A 24,878-nucleotide genomic window follows, 5' to 3' on the forward strand; every position below is an offset into this window, starting at 1 on the left:
AAGGACAGCGACAAAATATAACAATCTGATACTTTATTAGCTGTAGGAAAACACGGAGTTGTGTCTGTTGCATGCGTACTGTAATTAAATACTTGCCTAAACAAAATCTGTACAAACATGCATCTGAAAATCTTGTAAATCACTTGAGTGATCATTCACCATGCACGTGAGACATGAGCTCTGGATAATAGAAGCGGTTTTGGGCCTTTATCAATGTCTGGTATGAAGACCAAAAAATATCGCAACAAGATTTGCAACAAAAATTTGCCATTTGCAACAAGTGTCCTGCACAAATATTCAAGATTCAATAAATGCTTTGATTTGCCATCTGAAAAAACACCATGCTGCATTCCTCTGAAAAAATTGTTACAGGGCGTAAATGCGCTATAATCTTTTTTTTTGTCATTTTGTTCACACAGGACAGTAGAGAGCAGACAGGAGAACAGGGATGAGATAGTAAAATATCCAGATTACGATAATGATACCAACAAGTAAATACACGCATAAAAATCTACATCTGTCATTTGTTTAGAACATGCTTTTTCTCAAAATTAAATAAAAATATACTTAACGCTATGATATTTTGCATTAAGTACACTGTATACCAGCTGTAGTAACTACAGTGAGAGCTTCCTACAGTTACAGTATTATCTAACAGTTTGTTATTGTGCCACACTATGCGTTATCTTTGTTTTCATAATGTTTCATTGAATGACTTTGCATTTTGATTGGAGGAGCTGAGACACACCCGTGAAATTGTTTGCATTCCGGGCTTGTCTTGACATTAGTCATGAGATCAGTGTTATATGATAGACTTCATCATTATATACTGTACTAACAGATTATGAACGAGAGGTCAATGTTTAGGAAATAAGCATTCTTGGCTTATTTAAAAAGACAGTTCACCCAAACATAAAAATTATGTCATGTCGTTCAAAACCTGTATATGACTGTGGAACACAAAAGAAGATATTTTGAGAAATGTCTGAAAGTGGTTTTGTGTCCATACAATGGAACTAAATGGGGTCCAATGTTGTTTGGTCACCAACGTTTCTCAAAATATCTTCTTTTGTGTTCTGCAGAAGAAAGATGGTCATACAGGTTTGGAGTGACATGAGAGTGAGTAACTGATGAAATCATTTTCATTTTTGGGTGAACCCTTGAAAACCCCTATAGCTGTCCACATATATTGCAAACAAATGCTCAGGACCAAGACCGTTATTCTTGTGAAACATAACTGGCCAACTTACAACAAAAAAGGAAGCAAGGTGTTGCAAATAGACCTTGCTGGTTCAATTAAAAACAATTTGGCCTGCAAAAGATATACTAAATGGTATTATGTCTAATTCTTCATCACATTTTTAAGGGGGTCATATGACACGGCTAAAATATATATTATCATTTGTTTTAGATGTAATGCAATGTGTATGCACGATTTAAGGGTCAAAAACGCTGTATTTCCCACATACCGTGCATGTTTGCATCTCCTCTTTGCCCCGCCTCTCTGAAACGCGCAGATATTTAACAAAGCTCATGGCTCTGAAAAGCGAGGTGTGCTATGATTGGCCAGTTAAGCAGTGCGTAGTGATTGGTCGAATACTGCAAGCGTGTGATGGAAATGTAACGCCTCTTACCATATTTGGAACATCAGGTTCCAAAGCAATTGTACTGACAGGTACACCCACCTTACTTGAGTATACATTTGGGCGGTCTTAGTCAACTCATACCACGAACTGACGTAGATTTGTGGGGGTGTGGTTACACGAGGCGTTTCAGGCAGGTCTGGGTGAGCATTCGCTTTCAGACAGAAGGCATCTTTTGTTCCGACACTTTCATTTTTGCAATTTTACTTGTCTAATACATGCATGGGCAACTTATAACACACCAAAGACACAGAAAAACACGTATTCGCGCCATATGACCCCTTTAAATGGTCACAAAATTCTTACGTTTTTTATAAAAAAAATATATGTTTTGAGCATTCATTGGGGTCTGAATTTCTGCATTATTTATAAATCATATGTTCTGCAAAAAAGGGGAAATACCAAATATTATACTTTTTTGTATGAAAACAATATTCGAGTTGTTATGCAAATATAGCGTCTGATGAAATTGTAATGTATTCAGTTAAAAAAAGTCAAACAAGCATTTTACTTGTTCACCGAGACCTCTGTACTTCAGAGGGTAGATATAGGCAATATAGTTTATTTTGGACTAAAGCCCCCTGTCTATTGCACCTCCTGGCACTCTAAGAAATTGCTCCCTGCAGATTAGATGGGATAACAGAGACACGAAGCAGCATGCAACAGAACATAATGTTTTGTGAGTAAATTGACAGATTATCATCATATTTAATGGACATGCACAGATATACAGTTTATCCACTGATATTGTCAGTTTTGTTTCTGGGCTTCGTGTAAACCTTTGATTTATGTATTGTTGGCCTACAGGCAACTCCATGACCGGAAACACAGTGACACACACACACGTTTGTTTCGCTTTAGTTAACATCTCATTGTTTTTCACACAACTGTCCCAAAAATGTCCTTACATCTTAGTTATGGACATGTTTATTATATTTGTAAAGACATTTTGCACACATGGGCACACACAAAGAGAAAATGGTTACAGGCTTAGCGGCTCTGCCCAGTGTGCCCACATTGTTCATTCATTGTGATACTACAATTAATGCTTGCTCGACCAGTCCAAAGAGCAACTTTCGAGGATGACGGATGTTTCTGATATAGGTTGTACATTGGCAAAGGACAAAGTCCAACTGAACTATTACATTGTACATGTATTCTCACCTGTGACACTAGATTACATAATCTTTTCACAAAATATATATTTATTTGACATACTGAAACACTAGCAGGCAGACATTGAAGCTTTATCACTCACTATGTTGGTTCACAGAAAACTCACTGACATTTAATCTAGTAACGGTTTTTGTTTAGGGTCAGCAAAATAACAAACAGAACGTGTAAGAAGTTAAAATAAAATGTCAAGAATCTACTGATACAACTGTGCTCCACTATTTATTTTAAGAGACCCCGCACAAAATTTAGTGGTAATGAATACATATATTTATAAACAATACATACATAAATAAAAGGTAAATATATGAATATTGTCTATAAAAAGTAAACATTGACGTTTTATTTACAAATACAGTTGTTTATATGTGCTTGTATAAAGTATTAACATGAAAAACAATGCGAAATGTCAAAACATACAGATTCGAGAAGGTTATTTAAGTAGCAACATGATGTATGGTCCTCTTTTGGCTGCGCACTTGGGTTTGGGGCCTAAAGCCGCTTCTGATTGGCTGGCGGAAAGCTGGACGGGGGCGCGCCCGAGTGACGTTTCAGTTTGGACCGATGTGGGAGGGATATAAACTTCCTCACCGGCTCCCGTGAACATTTGAGGTCAAGTCAACAACATCGCGTATCACCAGAAACACCCCTTTACACCAGCGTTTGCAAGGCAAAGACTGAACACGCTGAATCAGCCCGAGAGAAAGATTTAGACAAGCGCATTAATAAATCCAACATGAACGGTCAAATTAACGGTTTTCATAACTCCCTGATCGACGAAGACTGCTTTTTGTTCACATCGGAGTCTGTCGGCGAAGGACACCCCGGTATGTATCCTAACATTTATTTTAAATACATTTCTATGCTCGCAAGGTCGAGCGGCAGATAAAAACAGTCAATACGCGCACGCGGCATTACAGCTAGCACGTGCTAATAACATTCAGATACATGTTTAAAGGTCGGTACCTTAGACGTGTAGATTTGAGATGTAACGTTAATAAAACAATCATATACACATTAAGTGCGTTTTCTTATTGTCACATAACCGTTACGCTGATTTTATTAATGTGGGACGTACGTTACGTCTGCTCGGCCACGCGCAGCGCGCTGTGTCACAGGATTTCACTTAAGGCCCAAAGCTAATCGTGTTCATTTTGTCCGTCAGCGCTTTAAAGGGCATACTCGGCATTTTTCCTCGTCGCATTTAAGTTAATAGAAAGTAAAAATATGGTATGTACACAAGATTAGTTGGTAATTATGGTTGGGTCCTTTTGGTGGTGGGTGCGCGTTTGCGGAGGCCATGTTGTCGGCGGGCTCGCGGAACATGTGTTCAGTGTGCAATGCGGACTAACACCGGCAGCTCGGTTGCGTCTGTTTAACAGGCCAGGTCCATGACTGAATTCTTATTATGAGTTATTTGATACATTAAAGATAGTTATTGAGGCTATTCTTGAATAAAACCAACGTGCGGCTATTTTGTGCCCGCAAAATCAGTCTTGATAAGATTGTTTGCGTGCGAGAACTCGGATTTTTTTAAAGATTTTTTTTGTATTTTCGACGTGTATTTTTGTGTATTTCCACGAAGGCTACTTTCGACGTTTCGAAATAGCCATTTAGTTTCGCTTTTATGTTCACGTACTTTGACACCCCATGCACGTGGTTTGAACATTCCTTCTCGCTCAACCGCCCGCGAATATTGCGTCAGCTTGAAACGCACAGCGCGAGCGCGCAGTTGCGTTTCGACGTGCGACAGAGCTCATTACATAAAGTTGCGGTAACGTTAGGACAGTAGAAACACTTCGGGCATCGCAACGGGACATGACGTCATGCCCTATGGTTCTGCTTTTTATTAACAAATGTATATAACACGATAAGACCATAATGTACCTTACTATCCATTCTACATCCTATCTTCCGCACTGGCAATCACACAGCTTGGGAGCATTATCATTTTATTGACCCAAAAGCAGATAAGTCTTTATTATTTTGTCAATTTATGCTTAAGATGCTTATCTCATTTCTGTTATGCCCAGCACTGCAAACTTGACTGCTTGTGAAAACACTGTTAAATTGATTTATTGACATATGCCTTGTATCAAAAAGACTTTGATACCCCTACACGTGGTTTGAACTTGTCGCTCAAGCGTCCCTGGCCATTGCATCAGCACACCTTTAAATGAGCTCAGAGCAGGTCCAAGTACAGCAGTGATGATGTGGGGGAGGGTTTGCAGTCCCACTGCAGCTGATTAGCTTGGCTTACCTCTGCCCTAAATATAGACCGTTACACAGGGGCTGGCTTGGAGTACTGCAGTGACGCATTTGTGCTTCACCTGTTGTACGGCAATATCGGGCAGTATGAAACTCGAGCATGACTTTCTTAGAAGTGCACATGGCGACTTTTGTGTTTTGTATCGAGGAATAGATAAACTCACCCCTAAATTTGTCTCGCACAATTATAATAGCCATTATAGTTGTTTGCAAAGGCCAAACCAAGGTCTAGTTACCTGTAGGCAGTACGACAGAACATTATTGTTAATTAACATGTCTGGTTCTGCCTGAAATGCATGGAGTAATTTGTAGATTGATTGGATCATTTGCTCTCTTTCCAGATAAGATTTGTGACCAGATCAGTGATGCCGTGTTGGACGCCCACCTCAAACAGGATCCTGACGCCAAAGTAGCATGTGGTGAGTGTCAAATTTAGCTTTCTTGCACCTTTAGTGTTACTCATCCTGAACCCATATCAATTTCGCTTGCGCATTTTTCCTTGCAGAGACTGTTGCCAAGACTGGAATGATCTTATTGGCTGGTGAGATCACCTCCCATGCTTCAGTTGACTATCAGAAGGTTGTCAGGGATACCATCAAGCACATTGGCTACGATGACTCTTCCAAAGGTACAGTCAATGGGATGGCTTTTATATTACAAGTTTAATAAATGCATATTGTTTTAAATTACATGCTTAGAAAGAAATGTGCAGTGCAATGCAATGTAAGTCGCTTTGGATAAAAGCGTCTGCCAAATGCATAAATGTGAAGTTATCTGGGTAAATATCTAAATCAGGATATTATTGTTTGTCAATCAATGTTTACTGCATGTTAGGGTTTGACTACAAGACCTGCAATGTGCTTGTGGCTCTGGAGCAGCAGTCACCTGATATTGCCCAGGGGGTTCACCTTGACCGCAATGAGGAAGATGTTGGAGCCGGAGACCAGGTATGAAATGGTTCATGTCTGGATTTGTTGCATATGTAATAGGGATGGCAGAAAAACAGAAGTTCTTACTGGACTGACTTAAATCTTCTCAGGGCCTGATGTTTGGTTATGCCACTGATGAGACTGAAGAGTGCATGCCGCTCACCATCGTCCTGGCCCACAAGCTGAATGCCAAAATGGCTGAGCTCCGCCGCAATGGCACCCTGCCTTGGCTGCGACCTGACTCAAAGACCCAGGTGAGAAGAAGGCACTCTGGATTAATTAAAGGAACAGTTCTTAACCACCATTGACTACTAAAGTAGGAAAAATTTCTTTATACATTTCTTTGTTCTGTTGAACACAAATGAAGATATGTTGAAGAATGTAGGAAAGCAAACAGTTCGGTAGTCAAAAGTGCCCCAGTTGTAATTTTTCCTACTATGGTAGTCAATGGTGCCCATGAACTGTTTAGTTATAAACATTCTTCCAATTATCTTTCTGTGTTCATTAGAACAAAGATTTTTTTTAGATTTGGAATAACTTAAGGGTGAATAAATGACACTGTTTAATTTTGGGTTAGGGTTACATGTCCCTTTAACATTACAATTAAAGTTGAACCTTGTAGCCGAAGGTTAGATGTAAATAACAGGCTGTGTCTTCTCTAGGTGACAGTCCAGTACAGGCAGGACCGTGGAGCCATGCTCCCCGTCCGCGTGCACACCATCGTTGTGTCCGTTCAGCACGATGATGTGGTTTGTCTGGATGAGATGCGTGATGCCCTGAAGGAAAAGGTGGTGAAAGCTGTGGTGCCAAGCGTCTACCTGGATGACGATACCATCTATCACCTGCAGCCCAGTGGACGCTTTGTCATCGGAGGCCCACAGGTTTAAACCATTCTTTAGTCTTAATTTCAGGTTGTATGTAACTGTTAAATAAAAGCTTTTAACAATGTTTCTTAATTCTTATTTCAGGGAGATGCAGGGTTGACCGGCCGTAAGATCATTGTGGACACCTATGGTGGTTGGGGTGCGCATGGAGGCGGGGCGTTCTCTGGGAAGGATTACACCAAAGTCGATCGCTCTGCTGCTTATGCTGCCCGTTGGGTGGCCAAGTCTCTGGTCAAGGCTGGACTGTGCAAACGCGTGCTGGTCCAGGTAAGATCTTTATCAGGTTTATGACTAGGAAGTCCTTTGTGCCAGGAGCTGAAGCCAATTTATAATAATAATAATGCATTTTATTTTATGGCGCCTTTCAAAACACCCAAGGTCACCTCACAAACAGGCAAAGAATAAAATAAATGTACAAATCACTGCACATGACAAAACACACAACATATACAAATAAAATGCAGTAAAGACTCGGTAAAGCATATTATAAAAAGCCTGAGTAAAAAGATGTGTCTTAAGCCATGTTTTAAAAGTCCCCAAGCAATCGCTGTTTCGAATATCTAAGGGAATGGAGTTCCATAGGCGGGGGCAGCTTAGCTAGAAGATCTAGCACCCATGGTAGTAAGTAGAATCTGAGGTACCACAAGAGAAATTGAAGATGAAGATCTGAGAGCACGTGAAGGGGTGTAAACGTGAAGAAGTTCAGTAAGATATTGGGGTGCAAGATAATGGAGTGCCTTGTAAATAAGTAACAGAATCTTAAAATCGACTCGATACTTTACTGGAAGCCAGTGCAATTGCTGGAGAAATGTGCACAGTAGAAGCTGTTCTAGAACGAAAATGAGCTGCAGAATTCTGAACCAACTGGAGCTTACATAGAAATTTGGAGGGAACATCAGTGAGAAGGGCATCACAGTAGTCCAGTGGTTCCCAAACTGGGGTACGCGATCCCACGGGGGTACGCCAGGTGACGGAAGGGGGTACGTGAACAAAATCCTGAAATCTACTGTTTACTTAATTGTAACGCACCTGACAATCAAGGCATGTTTTTCTCACAAGCTGAATGTAAAGACGTGCTCCCTCTAGTGTACACACAGCAAAAAAAGTAGTCACGTAGTGCCATAAAAGGTCAAATTCATGACATCCAATCAAAAAATATGCGTCCACTCATGCGTAAGCGCACGTCTTTACGGAGCGCATGTGACTTCGCACAAAAATTACTGACAGACTTCTGGATAGCTTTGCATGCTGAGTATCCTGCCTTAGCCGATCGCGCTTTGAAATCATTACTGCCCTCTTCACAACGTATCTTTGCGAGAGTGGGTTTTCAGCACTTGCCCACATAAAGAACAAATATCGACACAGACTCTGCATAGAGAATGATTTGAGACTCGGACTTTCTCCGATACAACCAAACATCACAGAGTTATTCAAGTCATTTCAAGCACATCCATCTCATTAAGCAGTGAGTCATTTATTTATATATGAGTCATATATCATTTATTATTTTTTTATTACTCATTTTTGTTAAAATGTAAAGCATGGGTACAGAAATATTACAACCAATATTCTCTTTAAACTGCGCACGTGCGCGGACTCATTGAAGCTCCCGCGCATTGCAATTTTAACCTGCGTGTGGACAGAAACATCCATTCAGGCAGGTAGAGAGAAAATAGTGAGGAGGTGGATGAGCGATAAATTGACAGGACAAATGGTGGGGAGTACTAGTGAGTAATTGCTGATGTATATTTCTAACCTTAGACTCAAAAAAGGTCATAAAGCGATCACATAGATCAGCAGAATACACATCAGATGGCAAAGAATCTGGGGGTGGTAGAATATTGTTTACCATTGAGAAAAGAAACCTGGAGTTCCCATTGCCAACTCCAATGATATAATAATAGTCAGATTAAGATTTGGACAGTGCTTCCTTGTAGGATTAAACATGTTCCGCATACATTTCTTTATGAACAGTAAGGCCAGACCTAGCATAAAAGCGCTCTAACCTACCGCCTTTAGTTTTAAGTTCAGGTGTAAACCAAGGAGCTGAATGTACAAATGAAACAGTCCCGAGTTTTCACAGGTGCAAAATCATCTAAAATCATGTTTGGTCCTTCATTGTAATATGAGACCAGTTCATCAACAGTACAGATAATCAGATTTGCTGGAGAAGATGGCAAGTTCATCAGCAAGAGTAGGCACATCAATGTTCTTAATATTCCGAAATGTGATTGGGCGACACGGGTTTACCTTAAAAACTGCCAGTTGGGCACAAATGACACCAGCATGTGGTCTGCCATATACAAGTCAGAAACCGTACAATTATAAGGTGTTATACCAGAGCAGCAAACAAGATCAAGAGTATGACCTCTAGAATGAGTAGGCAGTGTGTTAAATTGCTGCATACCAAAACTATCCAAGCATGATAAAAATTCACTTGTGTATGCATACAGAAAGGACGACCCAGATGTAGTTCATCCGCACCAGTTGCTCAATAGTCCTCTTAGTTGATCCCCGTGCCAGAGAACAGGTCAGTAACCGGCAGGCAAATCTGTAACGTTAACCGCACAAAACATCAACACGCAGATCAACCAGCGTGCAAACCCGCCGAATCAGCGCAAGTGCACAAATCAGGGTGACTCTCTTAAAACAGTTTAAAACGGTCCATAAATGCATTCGTAAGTGCATAAACATTTAAAAGTACGTTTAAAATTCTCTCCCTGAGCCAGTGCCAGCGTTCGCCCGGAAGTCATTCAATTTGTTTGTTCCCCCAGGTGTCCTATGCCATCGGAGTGGCCCACCCCTTGTCCATCTCTATCTTTCACTACGGGACCTCCCAGAGGAGCGAGAAGGAGCTGCTGGAAATCGTGAAAAAGAACTTTGACCTCCGCCCTGGTGTCATCGTCAGGTAAAAAGTGTACTCCTCTGAGGCAGCCTGTAGCTGCCTTGGGAAATGGCAATGTACTGTTTTCCTCAGGTCTCTCAGAGTTAACGTTAGACAGGTTGACAGAACGTCATGTTTCATGCACTGCAATAGTCTCACTCACTCTGTCTCCTGTATGATTCCAGAGAACTGGACCTGAAGAAGCCCATCTATCAGCGCACCGCAGCCTATGGCCACTTTGGCCGTGAGTCCTTCCCCTGGGAAGTTCCCAAAAAGCTTAAATACTAAATCTGTAACCCCCCTTCCTTTTCCTGGGCAGCAGGTGTGCATTACAGAGAAACCTGCTTAAACCCACGGAAGGGGGGAGATGTACCACAATCCCTCGATCTTAACCTCGCACCCATTCCCAAAGGTAAATGTCCTCTCCTTTCCTTTTCGGGAATTCTCCCTGTACGACCCTGTTTCTTTTGCTGTATTGTTTAAGAAAGATCTGTGGATGGTGGCTCACATGGATTTTGTTTGCATTTTTTTCTTTTTCTTTTGTTATATATGCCCCTCTTCCCGCCCACCTTTCTTCGGCCCTTCCTTCCTTACCTAACTTGCTTGGAAATCAAGTGATGGCACAAACAAGGGTCAAAGGTTGTTCTGTGATGCTATGCATTACTGGCTGTAGCACTAACTATAACCCCGCAACGTTGCGTTTTACCGACGAAACCAACCGACGCTTACCATTTTCCAGGTTGACCACTTCAACAATGTCCAAACCACAGCGAATGGGATCAACACATCTTGTGAAATGTACGCTGAATGTCAGATTTTGTTTTCGGTTTGCATTTACACACACAGTCATAGGTGCACGCTGCAGGGATTGGATTGAGAAATTTTAAGAGACTTTTACATTTAAAATGTTTACTGTCACGACGGTCGCGTCCTGGTCTCGGCAGGCCACGTTTGTTTTTCTGACGTGTTACAGAGAAGTCAGAAGCTGCTAACAATCATCGTGGTTCCGCGGGACTTGCGACGTAACCGTTCCCCGCCCCTTAAACTACTTTGTTCAATGGCGATTCCACATGAAACCTCTTGGTAGCTGTTATGTGATGTTCTACTAGACCATGGTGGAGGCAAAGCACTCCCCCCATGTGCACGGCGACAGCGGGCGTAGATACAGAGAAGCCCTGCTCCCTCACGTGCACAGAGGGGCTGCCTCCACCTCCAGCTCCATACTTGAAAAACTAAACCTAGTGTTTGCTCGGCAATTGTCTTGAGCCCTGGTGTCGGTACAGAAAAGCTGGGACCCTCAAGGTGACTGCCTTTATGTTCTGTACATGAAAGGAACTGTTTTTAAGGAAAACACATTTTTTTTCATTCGTTTGTCCCATGTGCCGCCCGTGTGGCATCCCTTGGCGTCCTACAGAAAGCTTTGGGCTCTTGCCACAGGGCAGCTCTGGTAGCTGTGACCATTGTTACTTTTTTACGAGAGCAAAGGCAGGTAGACGAGACTGACCATACGAGCTTACGCACACGTTTTGCGTTGATGACCCCCAACGCTCCCGCAGAAAGAAGCGAGTCTGGCTGGTGTTGTACAGAGAAACCGGCTTCGTTTACATGCTCTCTCTGTTGGGGCGCTTTGGGCCGCAGTCTCTTTTTATATCTCATCTGTTTTTATTTCCTATGGGTTTTTTTATCATCAAGAGATTGGTGCATCAGACTGGTTACTGAAAGAGAAGTGCCTTTTTTCTATTTAATTTTTTCCTCAGTCACTCCTCTCTCTGTTCTTGCCTTCCCCCTTTTGGTTCACTTGCTCCCTCTGAGTTTCCTGTCGTGATGCGTGTGAATCCACAGCAAACTGCTGAATTCCCTTCCTTTCAATGACCCATGATGCTTCTGTCCCTTATAACAGTAAACTGAATAAAATTCTGCCCCTAAGACTGAAGTTTCATGTTTCGCATTTCTGTTGGCTTCATTTAGTTTTCATTTTGTGCAGCTATACAAGGCATGTTTGTCAAGTTATATTGGGTGTCAAGTCCTATGCTTGTAGCAGCCAAAAAAATCCTAAATACTCAGTCATCACTTTGCAAGATATAAACACTGGTCTAGAAGCACCTCCTGTTTCTGTTTTCGCACACATAAATAAATTGTAAACATATTTGGTTATAAATAAACAACAAACTACACAAATGTTTGTTGTTGGTCTTAAAAAAAAAAAACGAAACAGGAAGTTCTTTTGGACCAGCCTGGTCTGTAGGTAATTTTTTTTATTAATGCACTGCAAAAAAAATTGTTGATTAAAAATGTAAAAATAAAGTTCCCTAGTTAATGCAACTTAAAAATATTAGTCAACACAAAAATATTACTCAACACGAGTTTGCATCAATTTCATTAAGTTGAATTAACTCAATTTTACAGCAGCCATGCAGGTAACTAAGTTGAACCAGTGTATAAAATTGTTAGTCTTTCTAATAAATGTCTACTTGCCAAGTAATAATTCCTGCAGTGTTATGTAAGAAGTCCTCGGTTAATGGATGAGGGAAGGAATATCCTTGATCAAAAGGTGTGGGAATCCTGATGGGATCTTGCCTTTGGCATGAGTGCATATGAGTGTTTCTGTGTCAGTGGGAAATCACAAAGCCTAAATTATGATTCATGACAGAACATGCCATTTCCCCATCTAGTGTTAACCAACAATTAATGTTATGGAAGCGTACATCGAATGTTTGTATATTAGGACATGTGATTGGTGCGAATGAACCGTTACAAAAGTAATGTCTTCTGTGAGTTTGTGCAGAGTTTAAAAAAAGAAAACTGCTAAGAACACCAGAGTCTTGTTCCTAAGATAAACCGCATAACATTTTTTCAAAGGTTAGCAGCTGTGAACTCCTCATTCCAGTTTCGTGTTCTGTGGTTATGGACCGGAAGGTTCAGGTGAGGTAATATTGTTTTAAAGAGTGATTGCTTGCCAAAGGCAAAATTCCACAGCTAAGTAGATGATAAATCATACAAATGTTAACCTTGCAATTTAGTGACCAGAAGCCATGTCACAAGTCATGTTTGAATCAGTTTACATTTCATTTTAGCTGTGAAGAAATGTGGTCAAAATAAAACATGCATAGAGGAAATGCTGAGATACAAACTAAACCAGATTTGTACAACTCAATATATGTTTGGACATGCAGTTTTTGCATAAAAAAAATCAAGAACCAAAAGTCAAAATATTTATTTCAATGGATCAAAACCGTATGTGGCACCATTATAACGTGTTGCGTGCTGTTGTCAAATTCAGCATTTTTGTTTGTCGCATACAAGAAGTGAAAAGGCAGTGAAATGCTTTATCTGCACATCTTAAGCTTGTGTCTATAAAGTTACGTGAAAATGGCTAACAGAAGAAAATAATTTTTCAATGAGCAAAAGAATTTGACTTTGGGGCTTCAGATGCTTTTAAAGGGTCAAGAATTTAAGAACACTTCAGTCAAAATACGTAACCATTTAACTATTTTAATTTTTGAAAATGGGTCCGTATCAAACATGGGCTAAACATCTAATAGTACCCCCAATATATTTATCACGATAACCATAATATTGCAATTTATTGTAATAAGGGATGGTAAATATTTTACGAGTAGAATCAACTTTCCACAAATAAAAACAAGACTGATAATATACTGTGGGATCAATAATGCAGTTTCATCAACAGCTACCCCTTTTTTTGTAAAATAAAAACATGCTTTTTTTGTCCATAAAGTATGTTTTATTTAAAGTTATACTCTGTCTTATTTGCTAAAGATACAATCCAAGCCTCATTACAACACGTGACCCTTTTTCCAACCAGAAAAGCAAATATAACCGTGAAAAAAAACAAGGAAAGCAGGAAAATTCTGTGGCATCGGTTCAGCACCCATTTGTCTATAGTTGATAACCAGGTTGCTGTTAAAACTTCACATTGATAGAAAGCCTTCACCTTCGACTGAAAAACAACAAAACATTTTTTTAACACTCAAAAATGTTAATATTGACCACAAAGGTTCACCCATATAGATATTGATAAATCACACTGAACGTATATGGGTTATTCTAAAAAGGCAACTATATATTTACATAATATTACAGAGTAAGACATTGTCTATTTATTTACAATTGATTAACATTTGGCAAAAATGACCTTTGGTATAGATGGCTGAAGTGGATTTATCCCCACACATTCTTCTGACAGAAGGAAACTGCCTGTAACAGTTAAACAAGCATTAATATAAAAATCAATACAAATATTCTTGCTCACCATTCACTAATGTCTTTTCAAATTCATCTGCAAAAAGCGGAATTATAACAGAATGACTACAGCTGTACAATTTCAACAAGAGGGAGTACTATATGATTGTTTTGTTAGAAATTGACAAAAATGTATACGAGCTGTTATAAACTTCACACCAATCATCAAGAGCGCATAATAATGTTAGAATGCAATGTTATATTTTGTCTTACAGGACTCTTGTAATTTGTAAAGCTTGACGGGCCACATCCCCATTCATTTTAATGGTGTCAAACAATGCGTTTTGTGTTTTGTGGGCACATGAGGAAACCGTCACTTGGGATTGACATGAGAGTGAGTAAATGAGAGAATTTAAAGTTTTGGGTGAAATTCTACTTTATAAAGAGTATGTATTGTAGTGGGTGATGTAATAAGATTACTGACCCCACAATTTAGAGCAGTCTGCAGGTCCTTGCAGCGGTAGTTTACGCCGAGAGTGCAGGGGTCTGCCTCACGGTCTCCAGTGACACACAGATTTACTTTCTAAAACATACAGAAAAACAAAACAATACTTGATTTACTTAAATTTTTATTTTTGGGTGAACAATCACTTTGATAACACAATATGGCCCTCTGCTGGAAGAATATGCTATTGCATCAAGAAAAATTAGTAGAGATTGCCAGTGCCAGCATCACATTATCAGTATATAGTAATATACAATACAGTAATATATACAGTAATAATGCTCATAACGGTGTTAAACCAAGGCGACGTGTGTCGAAGTAGAGTGTAGAAGTGTGGTTCATGTAAGTGATCAGATTTATGATTTTGAGTAGCATTTTTACCTTACATACGCCCAACGCTTCCTGTTCTTTTCCCAGAAACGTGAAGAGCTGCTTTCCGTAACGCCGTGCGTAGGTCTTGCACTAAAGATGTAGAAATCATTATATACAAATAGTGTTTAATTGTGAGCCAATTTATCATTTAGAGCAGCGGGTTCACTTCTAACCTTTGGCATGGCATAGGGGTGCATCTGACACACAGAGTCGAGGAAGGAGGCAGTCTGAATCTCAGTGGCATTCGAGCTCAGATACATACGAGTCAAAACCGCCAGAGTAAGACAAGTTTCACAGTCTGAACGCACAGTGTCTGCTACTAAAAAGACAAAGAAGAAAACACGCTTATGCATTCAGGAATTTGAACAACAATTTGCATTTAAATTTGATCATAATTCATAAACACACAAGATTATGATTGAACGATTAAACCTAAACCTATGATGGGCTCTTCTTGCATTCCACAAAGACCAAGAAGTGTGCATATGAAGTTAGGAGAGGTCTTGTTCAATAGCATGTCTATCAACAGTTTGACGTATTTTTCAACCATCTTATTGCACTGGGACTGAACCAGAGCTGGGAACTCGCTGCACAGACGCTCAAACAGGGCTGTTATGGCACTCTGTATGGAACAAAAACACTGAGAATCAGGATTTTCACAAAAACGGAATTCCACACTTCATGTATTTGGTTGTATTCAGCAGAGTAACGCACTGATCCCATAATATGAAATAGGCCAATGAATCCGGGCACGGTATGCAATGCCATTTTTCGTATGCATTCAATACCTGGATGATCTACTACATTTTGTATACAACAAAGTACAACAAAACACACTGAAATAAAACGCAATGTGCTTTGCCTTTCATTTCTATTGTGAATATTTTCAGCTAAATTTAATTATGTCATCATGTCTCATATTATGGCTCGTTATTTAAAGGGACAGTTCACCCAAAAATGAAAATTCTGTCAGCATGTATTCACTCTCACGTCATTTCTAACCTGTATGACTTTCTTTCTTCTGCAAAACACAAAAGAAGATATTTTGAAGAACGTTGGTAAGAACATTGACCCCCATTGACTTTCATTGTATGAACACAAAATCACAGAGACATTTCTCAAAATATCTTCTTTTGTTTTTTGTAAGGTTCGGTAAATAATAGGAGATTTTGCACGGAACAATTTCTTTAACAAATGTTCACAAATTGAATGAAAAATGGAACATTTATCTAAGTGAAATAATACTTTCTGTTCACTTTAAAAAGTAGGCCTAGCCAGTATATAGTGTACGCTACACAGTCAGTCAACAGTAGTGTTCAATACTAAACGTGGTTTGTGTGTAATGTGAATGTGAATTTCACCTCAGTCTTATCTTTGGGAAACAGATTCTCAAGTGTGCTCACGGTGTATGTGCATAAACAACACTGAATAGATGCTCCGAGCTGTTAAGAGAGAAGAAAAACCCAATCAACTGTGCAGAACTCACAAAATAAAAAAAAATACAAAATCAAAGAGTTACATCCTCTAATTATTACCTTCATAGGTGGCATTGTTACAGTTTTAGAAATGTGATTGAGTAACAGATCTCTCATCTCGCCGCTGTCACGACCTTCACAGAGTCTGAGGCTTTTACAGATTTGATCTGGTTTCTGCACATGTTAGATGATGCGTTAGTAAAAATCCTATAGACTATTTCCTACAGACTCAAGAAGACTGAATATCTCTTTGAAGAATATGTGTAAAAGTAAAAACACATAGTCATTTTTCAGTTACGCACCATACAGCTGGTAAAAAAGCCGATGGCGATAGGAATGATTTTTTCCACTTGAGTATGGCAGATTTGAGTGACTTGTGCAGGCATCATGTCACAAAGGTCCTCAAGTGTATTAATTATTCTGTCCTGAAAAAGGTAGACGGGTAAACTTTATCTCAAATTTCTCTTATATAGAATCTGGGTGACATTGAAAAACAAATGTCATTGCATTAGATACGCAAATACTGATGAAAGTCATGTGTAGACTAAATGCAATGCAAGTTGCTTTGTATAAAAGTATATCTTTCAAATGCATAGATGTAAATGAACAAGTTAGTTCAACCATTAGGTATAATTTTGTTGAATTCAGTGTCAAAGTTCGTATTGCGTATTGAACATAATGTTTAGGCATTGCATATTGTATATAAAGCACTTTGTAAGTAAGGTGGATGGTCTCTATTCCAGAATAATGTACAGATGTTTAAAGAGAAGTCAACAATCCACACCTGACCGTGGAGGGTTTGAAAGGTGATATGATCACGCCTCAATGAGGAACAAATTCATCAGTTTATTTTGAATGAGAGAAAATCACACAGGAAAAGTTCAAATATAAATTGCTTCTGCATTTTAGTACAACTTCCTCAATTCTTTGAAATGTAATTTCTTTTTACAGCATACCGAAAATCTGCAAACCTGAGATAAAAGAATGTGTACACATCTTCCCCAAAAGCTTTAACAACTGCTGTAAATCAACCCTATGGTGATATAGTTTTTTTAGTGCATTGGTTATACTCTCAAAAATAAAAGTGCTTTACGATGCCGTAAGAAACATTTTTGGGTAAATGGTCTCATAAAGAACCTTTAACATTCAGAGAACCTTTCTGTTTCCTTTGTAGTAGAAAAAGGTTCAACTGTTTATAGCACCTTTCTTTTGAAGAGTGTAGAAACAACAATCTCTTCTATTCGTTTGTCCTAGACAAAAATAAACCACTGTTCTTTATTCATTATCTGTCTGCATGTGTGTTACCTGGAAGTCTTTATCGGAAAGCAGGTCCATCAGAGTTTCAAAAATCTGTGTGCAGTCCTGACATACGTTTCCATTCTACAGAATGTCACATATCAAACAATCACATATTTTCAAGAGACAGTAATTTATGTCTTATCAATAGTTTCATCTGTTCTAAAAATATTGACAAGACGGCTGTGAAAGAAACGAGAAGTGAGAACTGTGCTACTTTTAAAAGTGGTGTATTTCAGGTGCAGTGTGTGAAGGACTTTGAGGATATGAAAGTAACTTCTATTTTTCTCAGATTTTTCAACTGCATCTGTCTAATAGACACGAAGATGTGACATGTGTCACTGAATTGTACATTTGTGGATGGGAGTCTGTAAGTAAAGTGCAGGAATTTATGAACGTTTAGCATTACCATTGTCTTTAGCCTGGACTTGAGTTCATGATTTCAAAGAAGTCCAAATCTAGATTAACGTGAACTGAATTATGAGTTTTCACAATAGACAGTATGAAGTCGGCTTTTGTTTAATGTGTGAGCGTGTGTTGAAATCAACGAAAATAAAATGTCAAACATTTAACATTCCAAAGACTCACCGCAATCTCCTCTGCATCCATCTGGACATTCCTCATACTGACTGTATCAACAGAGCGATTTTAATATGAATGAACTTTTCTTGAACTGTACAAGGAACCTTCGTGGAACTTCAGTTTCAAAATGCAAACCAAAACTTTCTGTTTTTTTTACGCACAGTATCTATGTAACACAACATTGACAATATGCTTGGAAAAAGTACAAATAAAATGAAATGTAAGATTTTTTCATGGTTTTTGGCATTGCACAAATTTACTTGAAAATAAATGTAAAAAATTGAATATACAGTAATTATCGATTTTACAACTATTGAGTAATATTTAGTAATGTGTAAATTTGGTAGAGTAAAAGATTGATACTACGAATTTACCTGTGCGTATATATTTAAAACAATGTCTTGTCACACTATTTTTTTTTAAACACAGCAGTTCACATAATCAGATTCAGATAATCTTACCACTTCATCAGATTCAGATAATCATATCAGAACTTTATTACTATTATTATTATTATCATGATCATAGCATTTTACCTGAACCCAGAAGGGCGATGAAGACAAGGATTTTAAGTTTGCCAGTCATGTCTTCAGTCACTTGAGAACCAATCTAAACCAATGTTCTCAAACTTGGCCCTCAAAGAGGAACTACGGCCCTTTATATATCTGCATTCAACCTATGACGCCCCAAAAGCACAACCCAACTGTGATAAGCTAAGAAAAAAAACATTGCTTCACACATTTGATAAATACCAGGTAAAGCCAATATTTGTGCTCTTTCTAGACAAACTATTATTATGAATATTGCTCAAACTTAAAACACCTGGTGAATATTGAAAAAGTCAAAATACAGATAAACATTAAGAAGTAAACACTAGCCACATCTATTGTACAGACTTGGGGTCAGGGTGTGACTCTATTTGGTGGCTTTTTATAATGTAGTGACCCACAGTACAGTACATGAATATTAATATACGGTACGTAAAAATACTTTTAAACAGTTTGTGCAGTTTACACGTTCAATCTGCAACCCTTACCAAAGCGGTTATTTGGTTGTGTTAATATGACTAATTTACAATTTGTTACCATGTGGATGTAATGTATAGGCTAGATGAATGCATGTATGCATTAATACATTTTTGTTTCCCATTTACAAACGTAAACTAAAAAACTTCGTTCATTCTGCATGATGAAATGTCAATGTGTTTATAATAATGCCATTAATCTTTCAAACACTTCCAGTCCAAACTTTTGTAATAAAAATCCCCCTATAGGCCTATATTTTAATCTGATTTGTGTAGGCCTATTTATTCTTCATAACATACTGTACATTTCTTTAATATTATTTTCATTAAACATTTCTAACATAATCATATATAATCTATTGATATTCTCCATATTATTGCACGTATTCTCCATATTATCCAATAGACAGCTCGATGTGTTGTACTGTATTTTACTGTAGTAGGCTATTTGTTTGATGGATTGTGTGAATGCCTTATTGAAGTTTGGTCCTCCACCACTAGATGGCGCAACTGAAGCATCGTGTTCGGAAGTGAACATTCTGACATTGTAAAGCCGCTGAAGGAGCACTGAATGAAAGCAGGTTAGTCTTGTCTGATTTGAACTATTATGTACTCTAAACGTTTCTTACAAATCCCCTAATACAACCTCTGTACTCACATGGCGGCAGAGGACTTACTCTCAAGAACTGTCTAACGATGACATGAATCTAGTTAACGTTACTGTTAAAAAGTATAACGTTAGACGACAAAGTTTACGTGCTCCCTCCGTTAGCTTTCATTCGTCTTTTATGGAGCATTTGCTTTCATTGCACAGTATGCACTGTTTTCAATACAAATGCACTTTTTGGATTTGAAGCATGCCTGTAAAACATTTGACACATCTGGCTCAATGTTGCTCTATTAATTTGACAGGTTGTTGATGGGTCCTGCAGGGAGGCAGGGAATGTCACCCACATGTGGGAGGACAGATGCCGAGGAGCCCAGGGGCTCACACCCCGGACTACTCCGTAGTTTTTTTAGATTCCCTTTTCCTCTTGTACATGCGGCTGAGAGCCCCTCCACAAAGACCAACATCATCTCTTTACCACAACACATAGACAAACCAGAGTTCCCAGATACAGGATGGGACCGTCTTAAAGATGTTTTCTACAGGCGGTGAGTCTCATTAATATATGTAGGCAGTCCATTAAAACTGTGATGTTTGATGTACGGTTTAATCCACATTAATGTGAAACCCATGACAAATGCATAAAGGTAAAAAAATTAAAGCCAAATACTTAAGGAGCAATATTTGAAATGTGAACATGTTCTTCTCTGCTCTCTGTACAGTGAGGGTCAGATGTATTCGGAGGAGTTGAGGAGTATAGTGAAGAGTGGCATTGCTGCAGCCTTTGTGGGGATGATCTATGGAGGACTACCTGGAGCCAGACAAGCCCGTGAGAGATTTATCAAAGTCAGCCACGCTGAAATTTACCAAAACAGAGTGGATGCAGTGGTAATATGTGACAGGAGTCCTGTTTTATTTATGAACACATGCTTTCATATACTGGGTTCTGGTACTGTACTTTATTGGAGCCCAAATTGCTGGTATTTAAAGGGATAGTGCACCTTATAATAATCTGTCATTTATAACATGTACATGACTCTTTCTTCTGTGGATCACAAAAGAAGATATTTTTGAGAAATGTCTCCGTGGTTTTGTGTCCATACAATGGAAGTCAATAGGGGTCAGTATTGTTTGGTTATCTTGAAAGTATTTTCTTTTGTGTTCTGCAGAAGAAAGAAGGTCTTACAGGTAATACAGGAGTAAATGATGAAAGAATTTTCATTTTGGGTCAGCTATCCCTTTAACGTCTTGTATTGCTCGCTGTGGAAATGTTTGTCTTGTGCAGTTGATATATGAACAAACCCAATGATGTTTTGACGTACAGTATGTGTGTGTTTTATGTCACAAGCGCTCTGCACATAATGCAGCGGTTCGTGGTTTTGTGCGCTTCGGCTGGAGGTGGAGCTGGAGAGTAGCAGCTTTTGTAACTCTGTTCAAGTGAGTTAAAATGTATACACTTTTAAATAGAGAAAAAGCCGGCTCGATCATTATTTGAACAGATAACTGTTGTCATTTCTCTTTGCCTTTTTTAGTTCTTGTTATTCTTAAATCGTGTGTTTTTATAGAACTTTAAGAAACCTTTAAGTGATAGTTTACCCAAAAATGTTAAATCTTTCATCATTTACTCACCCTCTTGTCATTTCAAACGTTTGTGACTTTCTTTCTTCCGCAGAACACAAAAGAAGATATTTTGAAGAAAGTTGGTAACCGAACAGCGCCGGACCCCATTCACTTCTATTGTATGGACACAAAACCAATGCAAGTGAATGGGTGCCGGTTAACAACATTTTTCAAAATATCTTCTTTTGTGTTCTGCGGAAGAAAGTCAAACAGGTTTGAAATGACAAGAGGGCGCGTAAATAATGACAGAATTTCCATTTTTGGGTGATGCATCACTTTAAGACTTTTTCTCCCAACAGCACAGTCAGTACTGGGCTAATGGTGTACAGAGACCAAAATGCTTTAAGCCATTTCGCAGCAGCTGGTGGTAAGTTGATCATTGTAAAAATGTTATTACTTTTAACCAATTTAAGTTCAAAAGGTAAAAGTGTTATAATAATGTGCAAACCAGCAGTGACTTGAGAGAGCTAATAAAATACACTAAACCAAACAGTGAAATTCCTTCATTTTAATACTTATTTAGTTCAATTATGAACAAAGAAGGATGACTTGAATTCCATGTGGTTGTGTTTAGCTGTCACAGGAGGAATTTTTCGGATAAATCTGGGATTAAGAGGACTGGTGTCCGGTACCATCATAGGAGCTGGACTGGGGTAAGTAGACCAGAGAGTTTAAACTAAAACATACAGCTCTATCCTGTTGTTTAAAAGCAGCATCATGTGATCTTGTTTAATGTAACTTTGACTGACGCGTGATGCTGTCGCAGGGTGCCAGCTGGACTCTTCATCATTGGTCTGCAGAAGCTCGGGGGCGAGACCTTGTGTGACAAGAGACGTCGAGAAAGGAGGGAGTTACATGAGCTGAGAGTCGCCGAATGGTTTGTTCTGCCAGAATTACAAAATGTATGAACGGTTTGCTCATTCCTTGAACAACTAACCGAGCTGATGTTTCCATTACAGGGCCGCTCGACTCAATCTTACAGACGACTTCATTGGAGAAATGAGCGGGCAAAATCAGCAGACTGAAACTGACCTGAAGCGAATAGACGAGCTGCTTAGTCAACCTAGAAATGAGGGAAGTAAAGGATGCTGACAGCTAATGACATCACAGACTTGAGAATAAGGGAGGGGGGTATTTAAGCCTAAATGACCAACATGTAAATAAAAACCCTTTGTTGGACATTTTTACTGTGATGTACTGTTTTCTTGAACTAAAATTAATCCTGGAATGTGCAAAGCACAAAGTAGTGGATTTAATAGCAGCTTGTACACAATCTAAAGCATTGCTTAAGATGCTTTTACATTTACAAATCAGTTTGGATGAAAGCATTTTCAAAATGTTAGTTGGTACGAAAGAAATGTACACTTTTTTAAGTTAATATTAACGGTTACTGCGTTTTCATATTAAGTAATATTCTTCGAAATAAGATACTAGTAACATAGGCTAACTGTTGCGGTTATTCTAAATTCACAGCAACCAACGCATCTCCGGAATAACGCGCAGAGCCTCCAAAGCGTTCTCAGGCGCCACCAGCTGGTCATTTTCAGAAGGGCACCAGGTGTTATTATTTTAGCTGGCTAAAAACACTTTGGTGGACACAGTTTAATTTTTTGGTAAGCATGTAGCCTATTAGTATCTTATGCATTTATGCAACATAATGTAGCCAAAACAGAGAATGAAGTTCCAGCATTCCTAGATACGTAATTTGCGCAGCTGTAATTCATAGGCGGGGATTATGCTATTTGTGAATGAGCGTGCATGCGCGCCCTGTTTAGGAATGATTGGAATTCATTAACATACATTGCACTACGAAATCTGACGTCTACGAAGTAATTGTGAATCCTGAAGAAAGTTTTCCAGAAGGTCTGTTTTACACGCAAATTACTCGGAATTTACTCATATATTTTCGAATGTGTCATGAATGAGGTCCATTGTGTTCATATCTTAGATGACCTTTGAACGCATCATACATCATATAGGCTAAACCTATAATGCTGATAAAAATGTAATGCATCTATAAGAGGGATTTCACAATTCTAATATTGGTGACTCTGCTTCCTTGAACATTCTGTTTTAGTGGCAGTGCACCTTTATTCCTCAAAAAGTCAATAAACCAAACATAAATTAAAATTATACCCCCGGTTTCACAGACAAGGTTTAAGGCTAGTGCCAGACTAAAAGGAATTTTGAGCTGTCTTAACTGAAAATATCTTATCTGCAGGATACAATAAACATCACTCGCTCATTTACAACAGGCTGAAGAATTAATTTGATCTTGATCACGCACGCACGCACGCACACGCACACACAGGCGCACGTACACACATACACGCACGCACGCACGCACGCACACATCTTAACAACGCAAAATATTGTGGTAAATAAACTCAACACAATGTAAAGCATGAGGTACTATTGCTTTAGCCATGCTTTAGCTTACAGTGAACACTCACTTTCATTTGCCTATTTATGTTTGTAGGATTTAATGGTTATGAATAAATAAATAAATGGTCACAAATAAATTATTTTTTGAGTCATTAGAAATATTCACTGTCTAGCTCCATTGAAATAGCTTTGTGACCTTAATTATTACACAAGAGCCATGTGTAAATATCCACATGAATGAAAGTAGAGCACCAGACAAAAGAACAGTTTTAATCATAATTAAATGAAAATAATATTGATTAACTCTATAGAGATGTTCTTATCAGATTCTGATAATTCACATTGTGAACTTTGTGATGGGTGTTAAAAACACACAAAAGCAAATTCAGATTTTTATAATGGGACTTGACTGGCATTTGTCTAGTGATTCTAGGTCACTAGGTTGTAAAACTATTTATTATTGAATATTGTTTGTCAGCCTCATAATTACACAAGAGCCATGTAATAATCTTCCAAACAATTGCAATAAAAAACGTGTGATATGAAAAAAACTATTGGTCTCTATTGCATCAAACTATATTACAGGATGTCTATCAATTAACTTTACATGAAAATAATAAAATGAAAATATGACCAGATATATGGTTAAATAGGCCCGATGTATTCATGAACAATACCATTTCTAACTTATGTCTGCTCTTATTTTTTCAGAGTACCCATAAACTAGTATCTATAAAAATAATTCCAGTGAACCTATTCATAAATATATTTCCTGAATATTTCCTGTGTTCAGTTCAAAGTTTAGTTGTAATAAAAATATTTTTTATGACAGAGTGTTAAACATTATTTAATGGAGAATAGTACAGATTTATTTAAAACAAATAGCTGAACCAGTCCCTTAAATTGTCCTATTGCCATTTTTTTAATGTAATGCACTGCAAGTTAATGAACATAAATCTGTCATGTTTATAACATGGAAGCAGTGATAACGGTTTTATTTAACAAACAGTGGCCTCAATAAGAAATGG

The 24,878-nt window shown here is 38.5% G+C and overlaps 3 protein-coding genes across 7 annotated transcripts; 2 read left to right on the plus strand and 1 right to left on the minus strand.

Annotated features, from left to right (window-relative positions):
- The first annotated feature begins 3,391 nt into the window (after positions 1-3,391).
- Positions 3,392-11,712, plus strand: mat2aa (methionine adenosyltransferase II, alpha a). Of its 2 annotated transcripts, XM_057321171.1 has the most exons (9): positions 3,392-3,643; positions 5,426-5,503; positions 5,590-5,712; positions 5,919-6,031; positions 6,124-6,267; positions 6,676-6,894; positions 6,982-7,164; positions 9,672-9,805; positions 9,967-11,712. In XM_057321171.1, exons 1-9 carry the CDS (start codon positions 3,553-3,555, stop codon positions 10,067-10,069), a joined length of 1,188 nt encoding a protein of 395 aa, XP_057177154.1. In that variant the 5' UTR covers positions 3,392-3,552; the 3' UTR covers positions 10,070-11,712. The 2 variants fall into 2 exon arrangements, with proteins under 2 accessions (XP_057177154.1, XP_057177155.1); XM_057321172.1 differs by lacking the exon at positions 9,967-11,712 and having other exon boundaries at positions 9,672-9,809.
- A 310-nt stretch (positions 11,713-12,022) lies between these two features.
- sftpba (surfactant protein Ba) lies at positions 12,023-18,853 on the minus strand. 4 transcript variants are annotated; one of them, XM_057321176.1, is made up of 12 exons: positions 18,751-18,853; positions 18,221-18,261; positions 17,642-17,716; positions 16,639-16,761; positions 16,397-16,510; positions 16,223-16,303; positions 15,300-15,483; positions 15,035-15,177; positions 14,871-14,951; positions 14,469-14,567; positions 13,938-13,999; positions 12,023-13,742 (listed from the first exon to the last, which is right to left on the minus strand). In XM_057321176.1, exons 1-11 carry the CDS (start codon positions 18,797-18,799, stop codon positions 13,964-13,966), a joined length of 1,026 nt encoding a protein of 341 aa, XP_057177159.1. In that variant the 5' UTR covers positions 18,800-18,853; the 3' UTR covers positions 12,023-13,742; positions 13,938-13,963. The 4 variants fall into 4 exon arrangements, with proteins under 4 accessions (XP_057177159.1, XP_057177158.1, XP_057177157.1 ...); XM_057321175.1 differs by having other exon boundaries at positions 15,035-15,180; XM_057321174.1 differs by having other exon boundaries at positions 15,294-15,483.
- An 886-nt stretch (positions 18,854-19,739) lies between these two features.
- On the plus strand, positions 19,740-22,651 carry timmdc1 (translocase of inner mitochondrial membrane domain containing 1). Its single transcript, XM_057321177.1, has 8 exons — positions 19,740-19,819; positions 20,151-20,393; positions 20,568-20,733; positions 21,194-21,282; positions 21,765-21,832; positions 22,040-22,118; positions 22,232-22,342; positions 22,425-22,651. The coding sequence occupies exons 2-8, from the start codon at positions 20,158-20,160 to the stop codon at positions 22,555-22,557; spliced, it is 882 nt and encodes a 293-aa protein (XP_057177160.1). The 5' UTR covers positions 19,740-19,819; positions 20,151-20,157; the 3' UTR covers positions 22,558-22,651.
- The last annotated feature ends 2,227 nt before the right edge of the window (positions 22,652-24,878 follow it).

Source organism: Triplophysa rosa, linkage group LG22 (assembly GCF_024868665.1).
Source record: "Triplophysa rosa linkage group LG22, Trosa_1v2, whole genome shotgun sequence".
NCBI classification, from domain to species: domain Eukaryota; kingdom Metazoa; phylum Chordata; class Actinopteri; order Cypriniformes; family Nemacheilidae; genus Triplophysa; species Triplophysa rosa.

Coding starts and splice junctions, on each gene's coding strand:
- mat2aa (XM_057321171.1), top strand. CDS start 3,553: ATGAACGGTCAAATTAACGGTTTTCATAACTCCCTGATCGACGAAGAC. Junction 6,268..6,675: donor GACCTGACTCAAAGACCCAG/GTGAGAAGAAGG, acceptor TGTCTTCTCTAG/GTGACAGTCCAGTACAGGCA. Junction 6,895..6,981: donor TTGTCATCGGAGGCCCACAG/GTTTAAACCATT, acceptor TTCTTATTTCAG/GGAGATGCAGGGTTGACCGG.
- sftpba (XM_057321173.1), bottom strand. CDS start 18,799: ATGACTGGCAAACTTAAAATCCTTGTCTTCATCGCCCTTCTGGGTTCA. Junction 16,762..17,641: donor TTTCCGATAAAGACTTCCAG/GTAACACACATG, acceptor TACCTTTTTCAG/GACAGAATAATTAATACACT. Junction 15,484..16,222: donor TTCCCAAAGATAAGACTGAG/GTGAAATTCACA, acceptor TGTTCCATACAG/AGTGCCATAACAGCCCTGTT.
- timmdc1 (XM_057321177.1), top strand. CDS start 20,158: ATGGGTCCTGCAGGGAGGCAGGGAATGTCACCCACATGTGGGAGGACA. Junction 20,394..20,567: donor AAAGATGTTTTCTACAGGCG/GTGAGTCTCATT, acceptor CTCTCTGTACAG/TGAGGGTCAGATGTATTCGG. Junction 22,343..22,424: donor GAGCTGAGAGTCGCCGAATG/GTTTGTTCTGCC, acceptor TTTCCATTACAG/GGCCGCTCGACTCAATCTTA.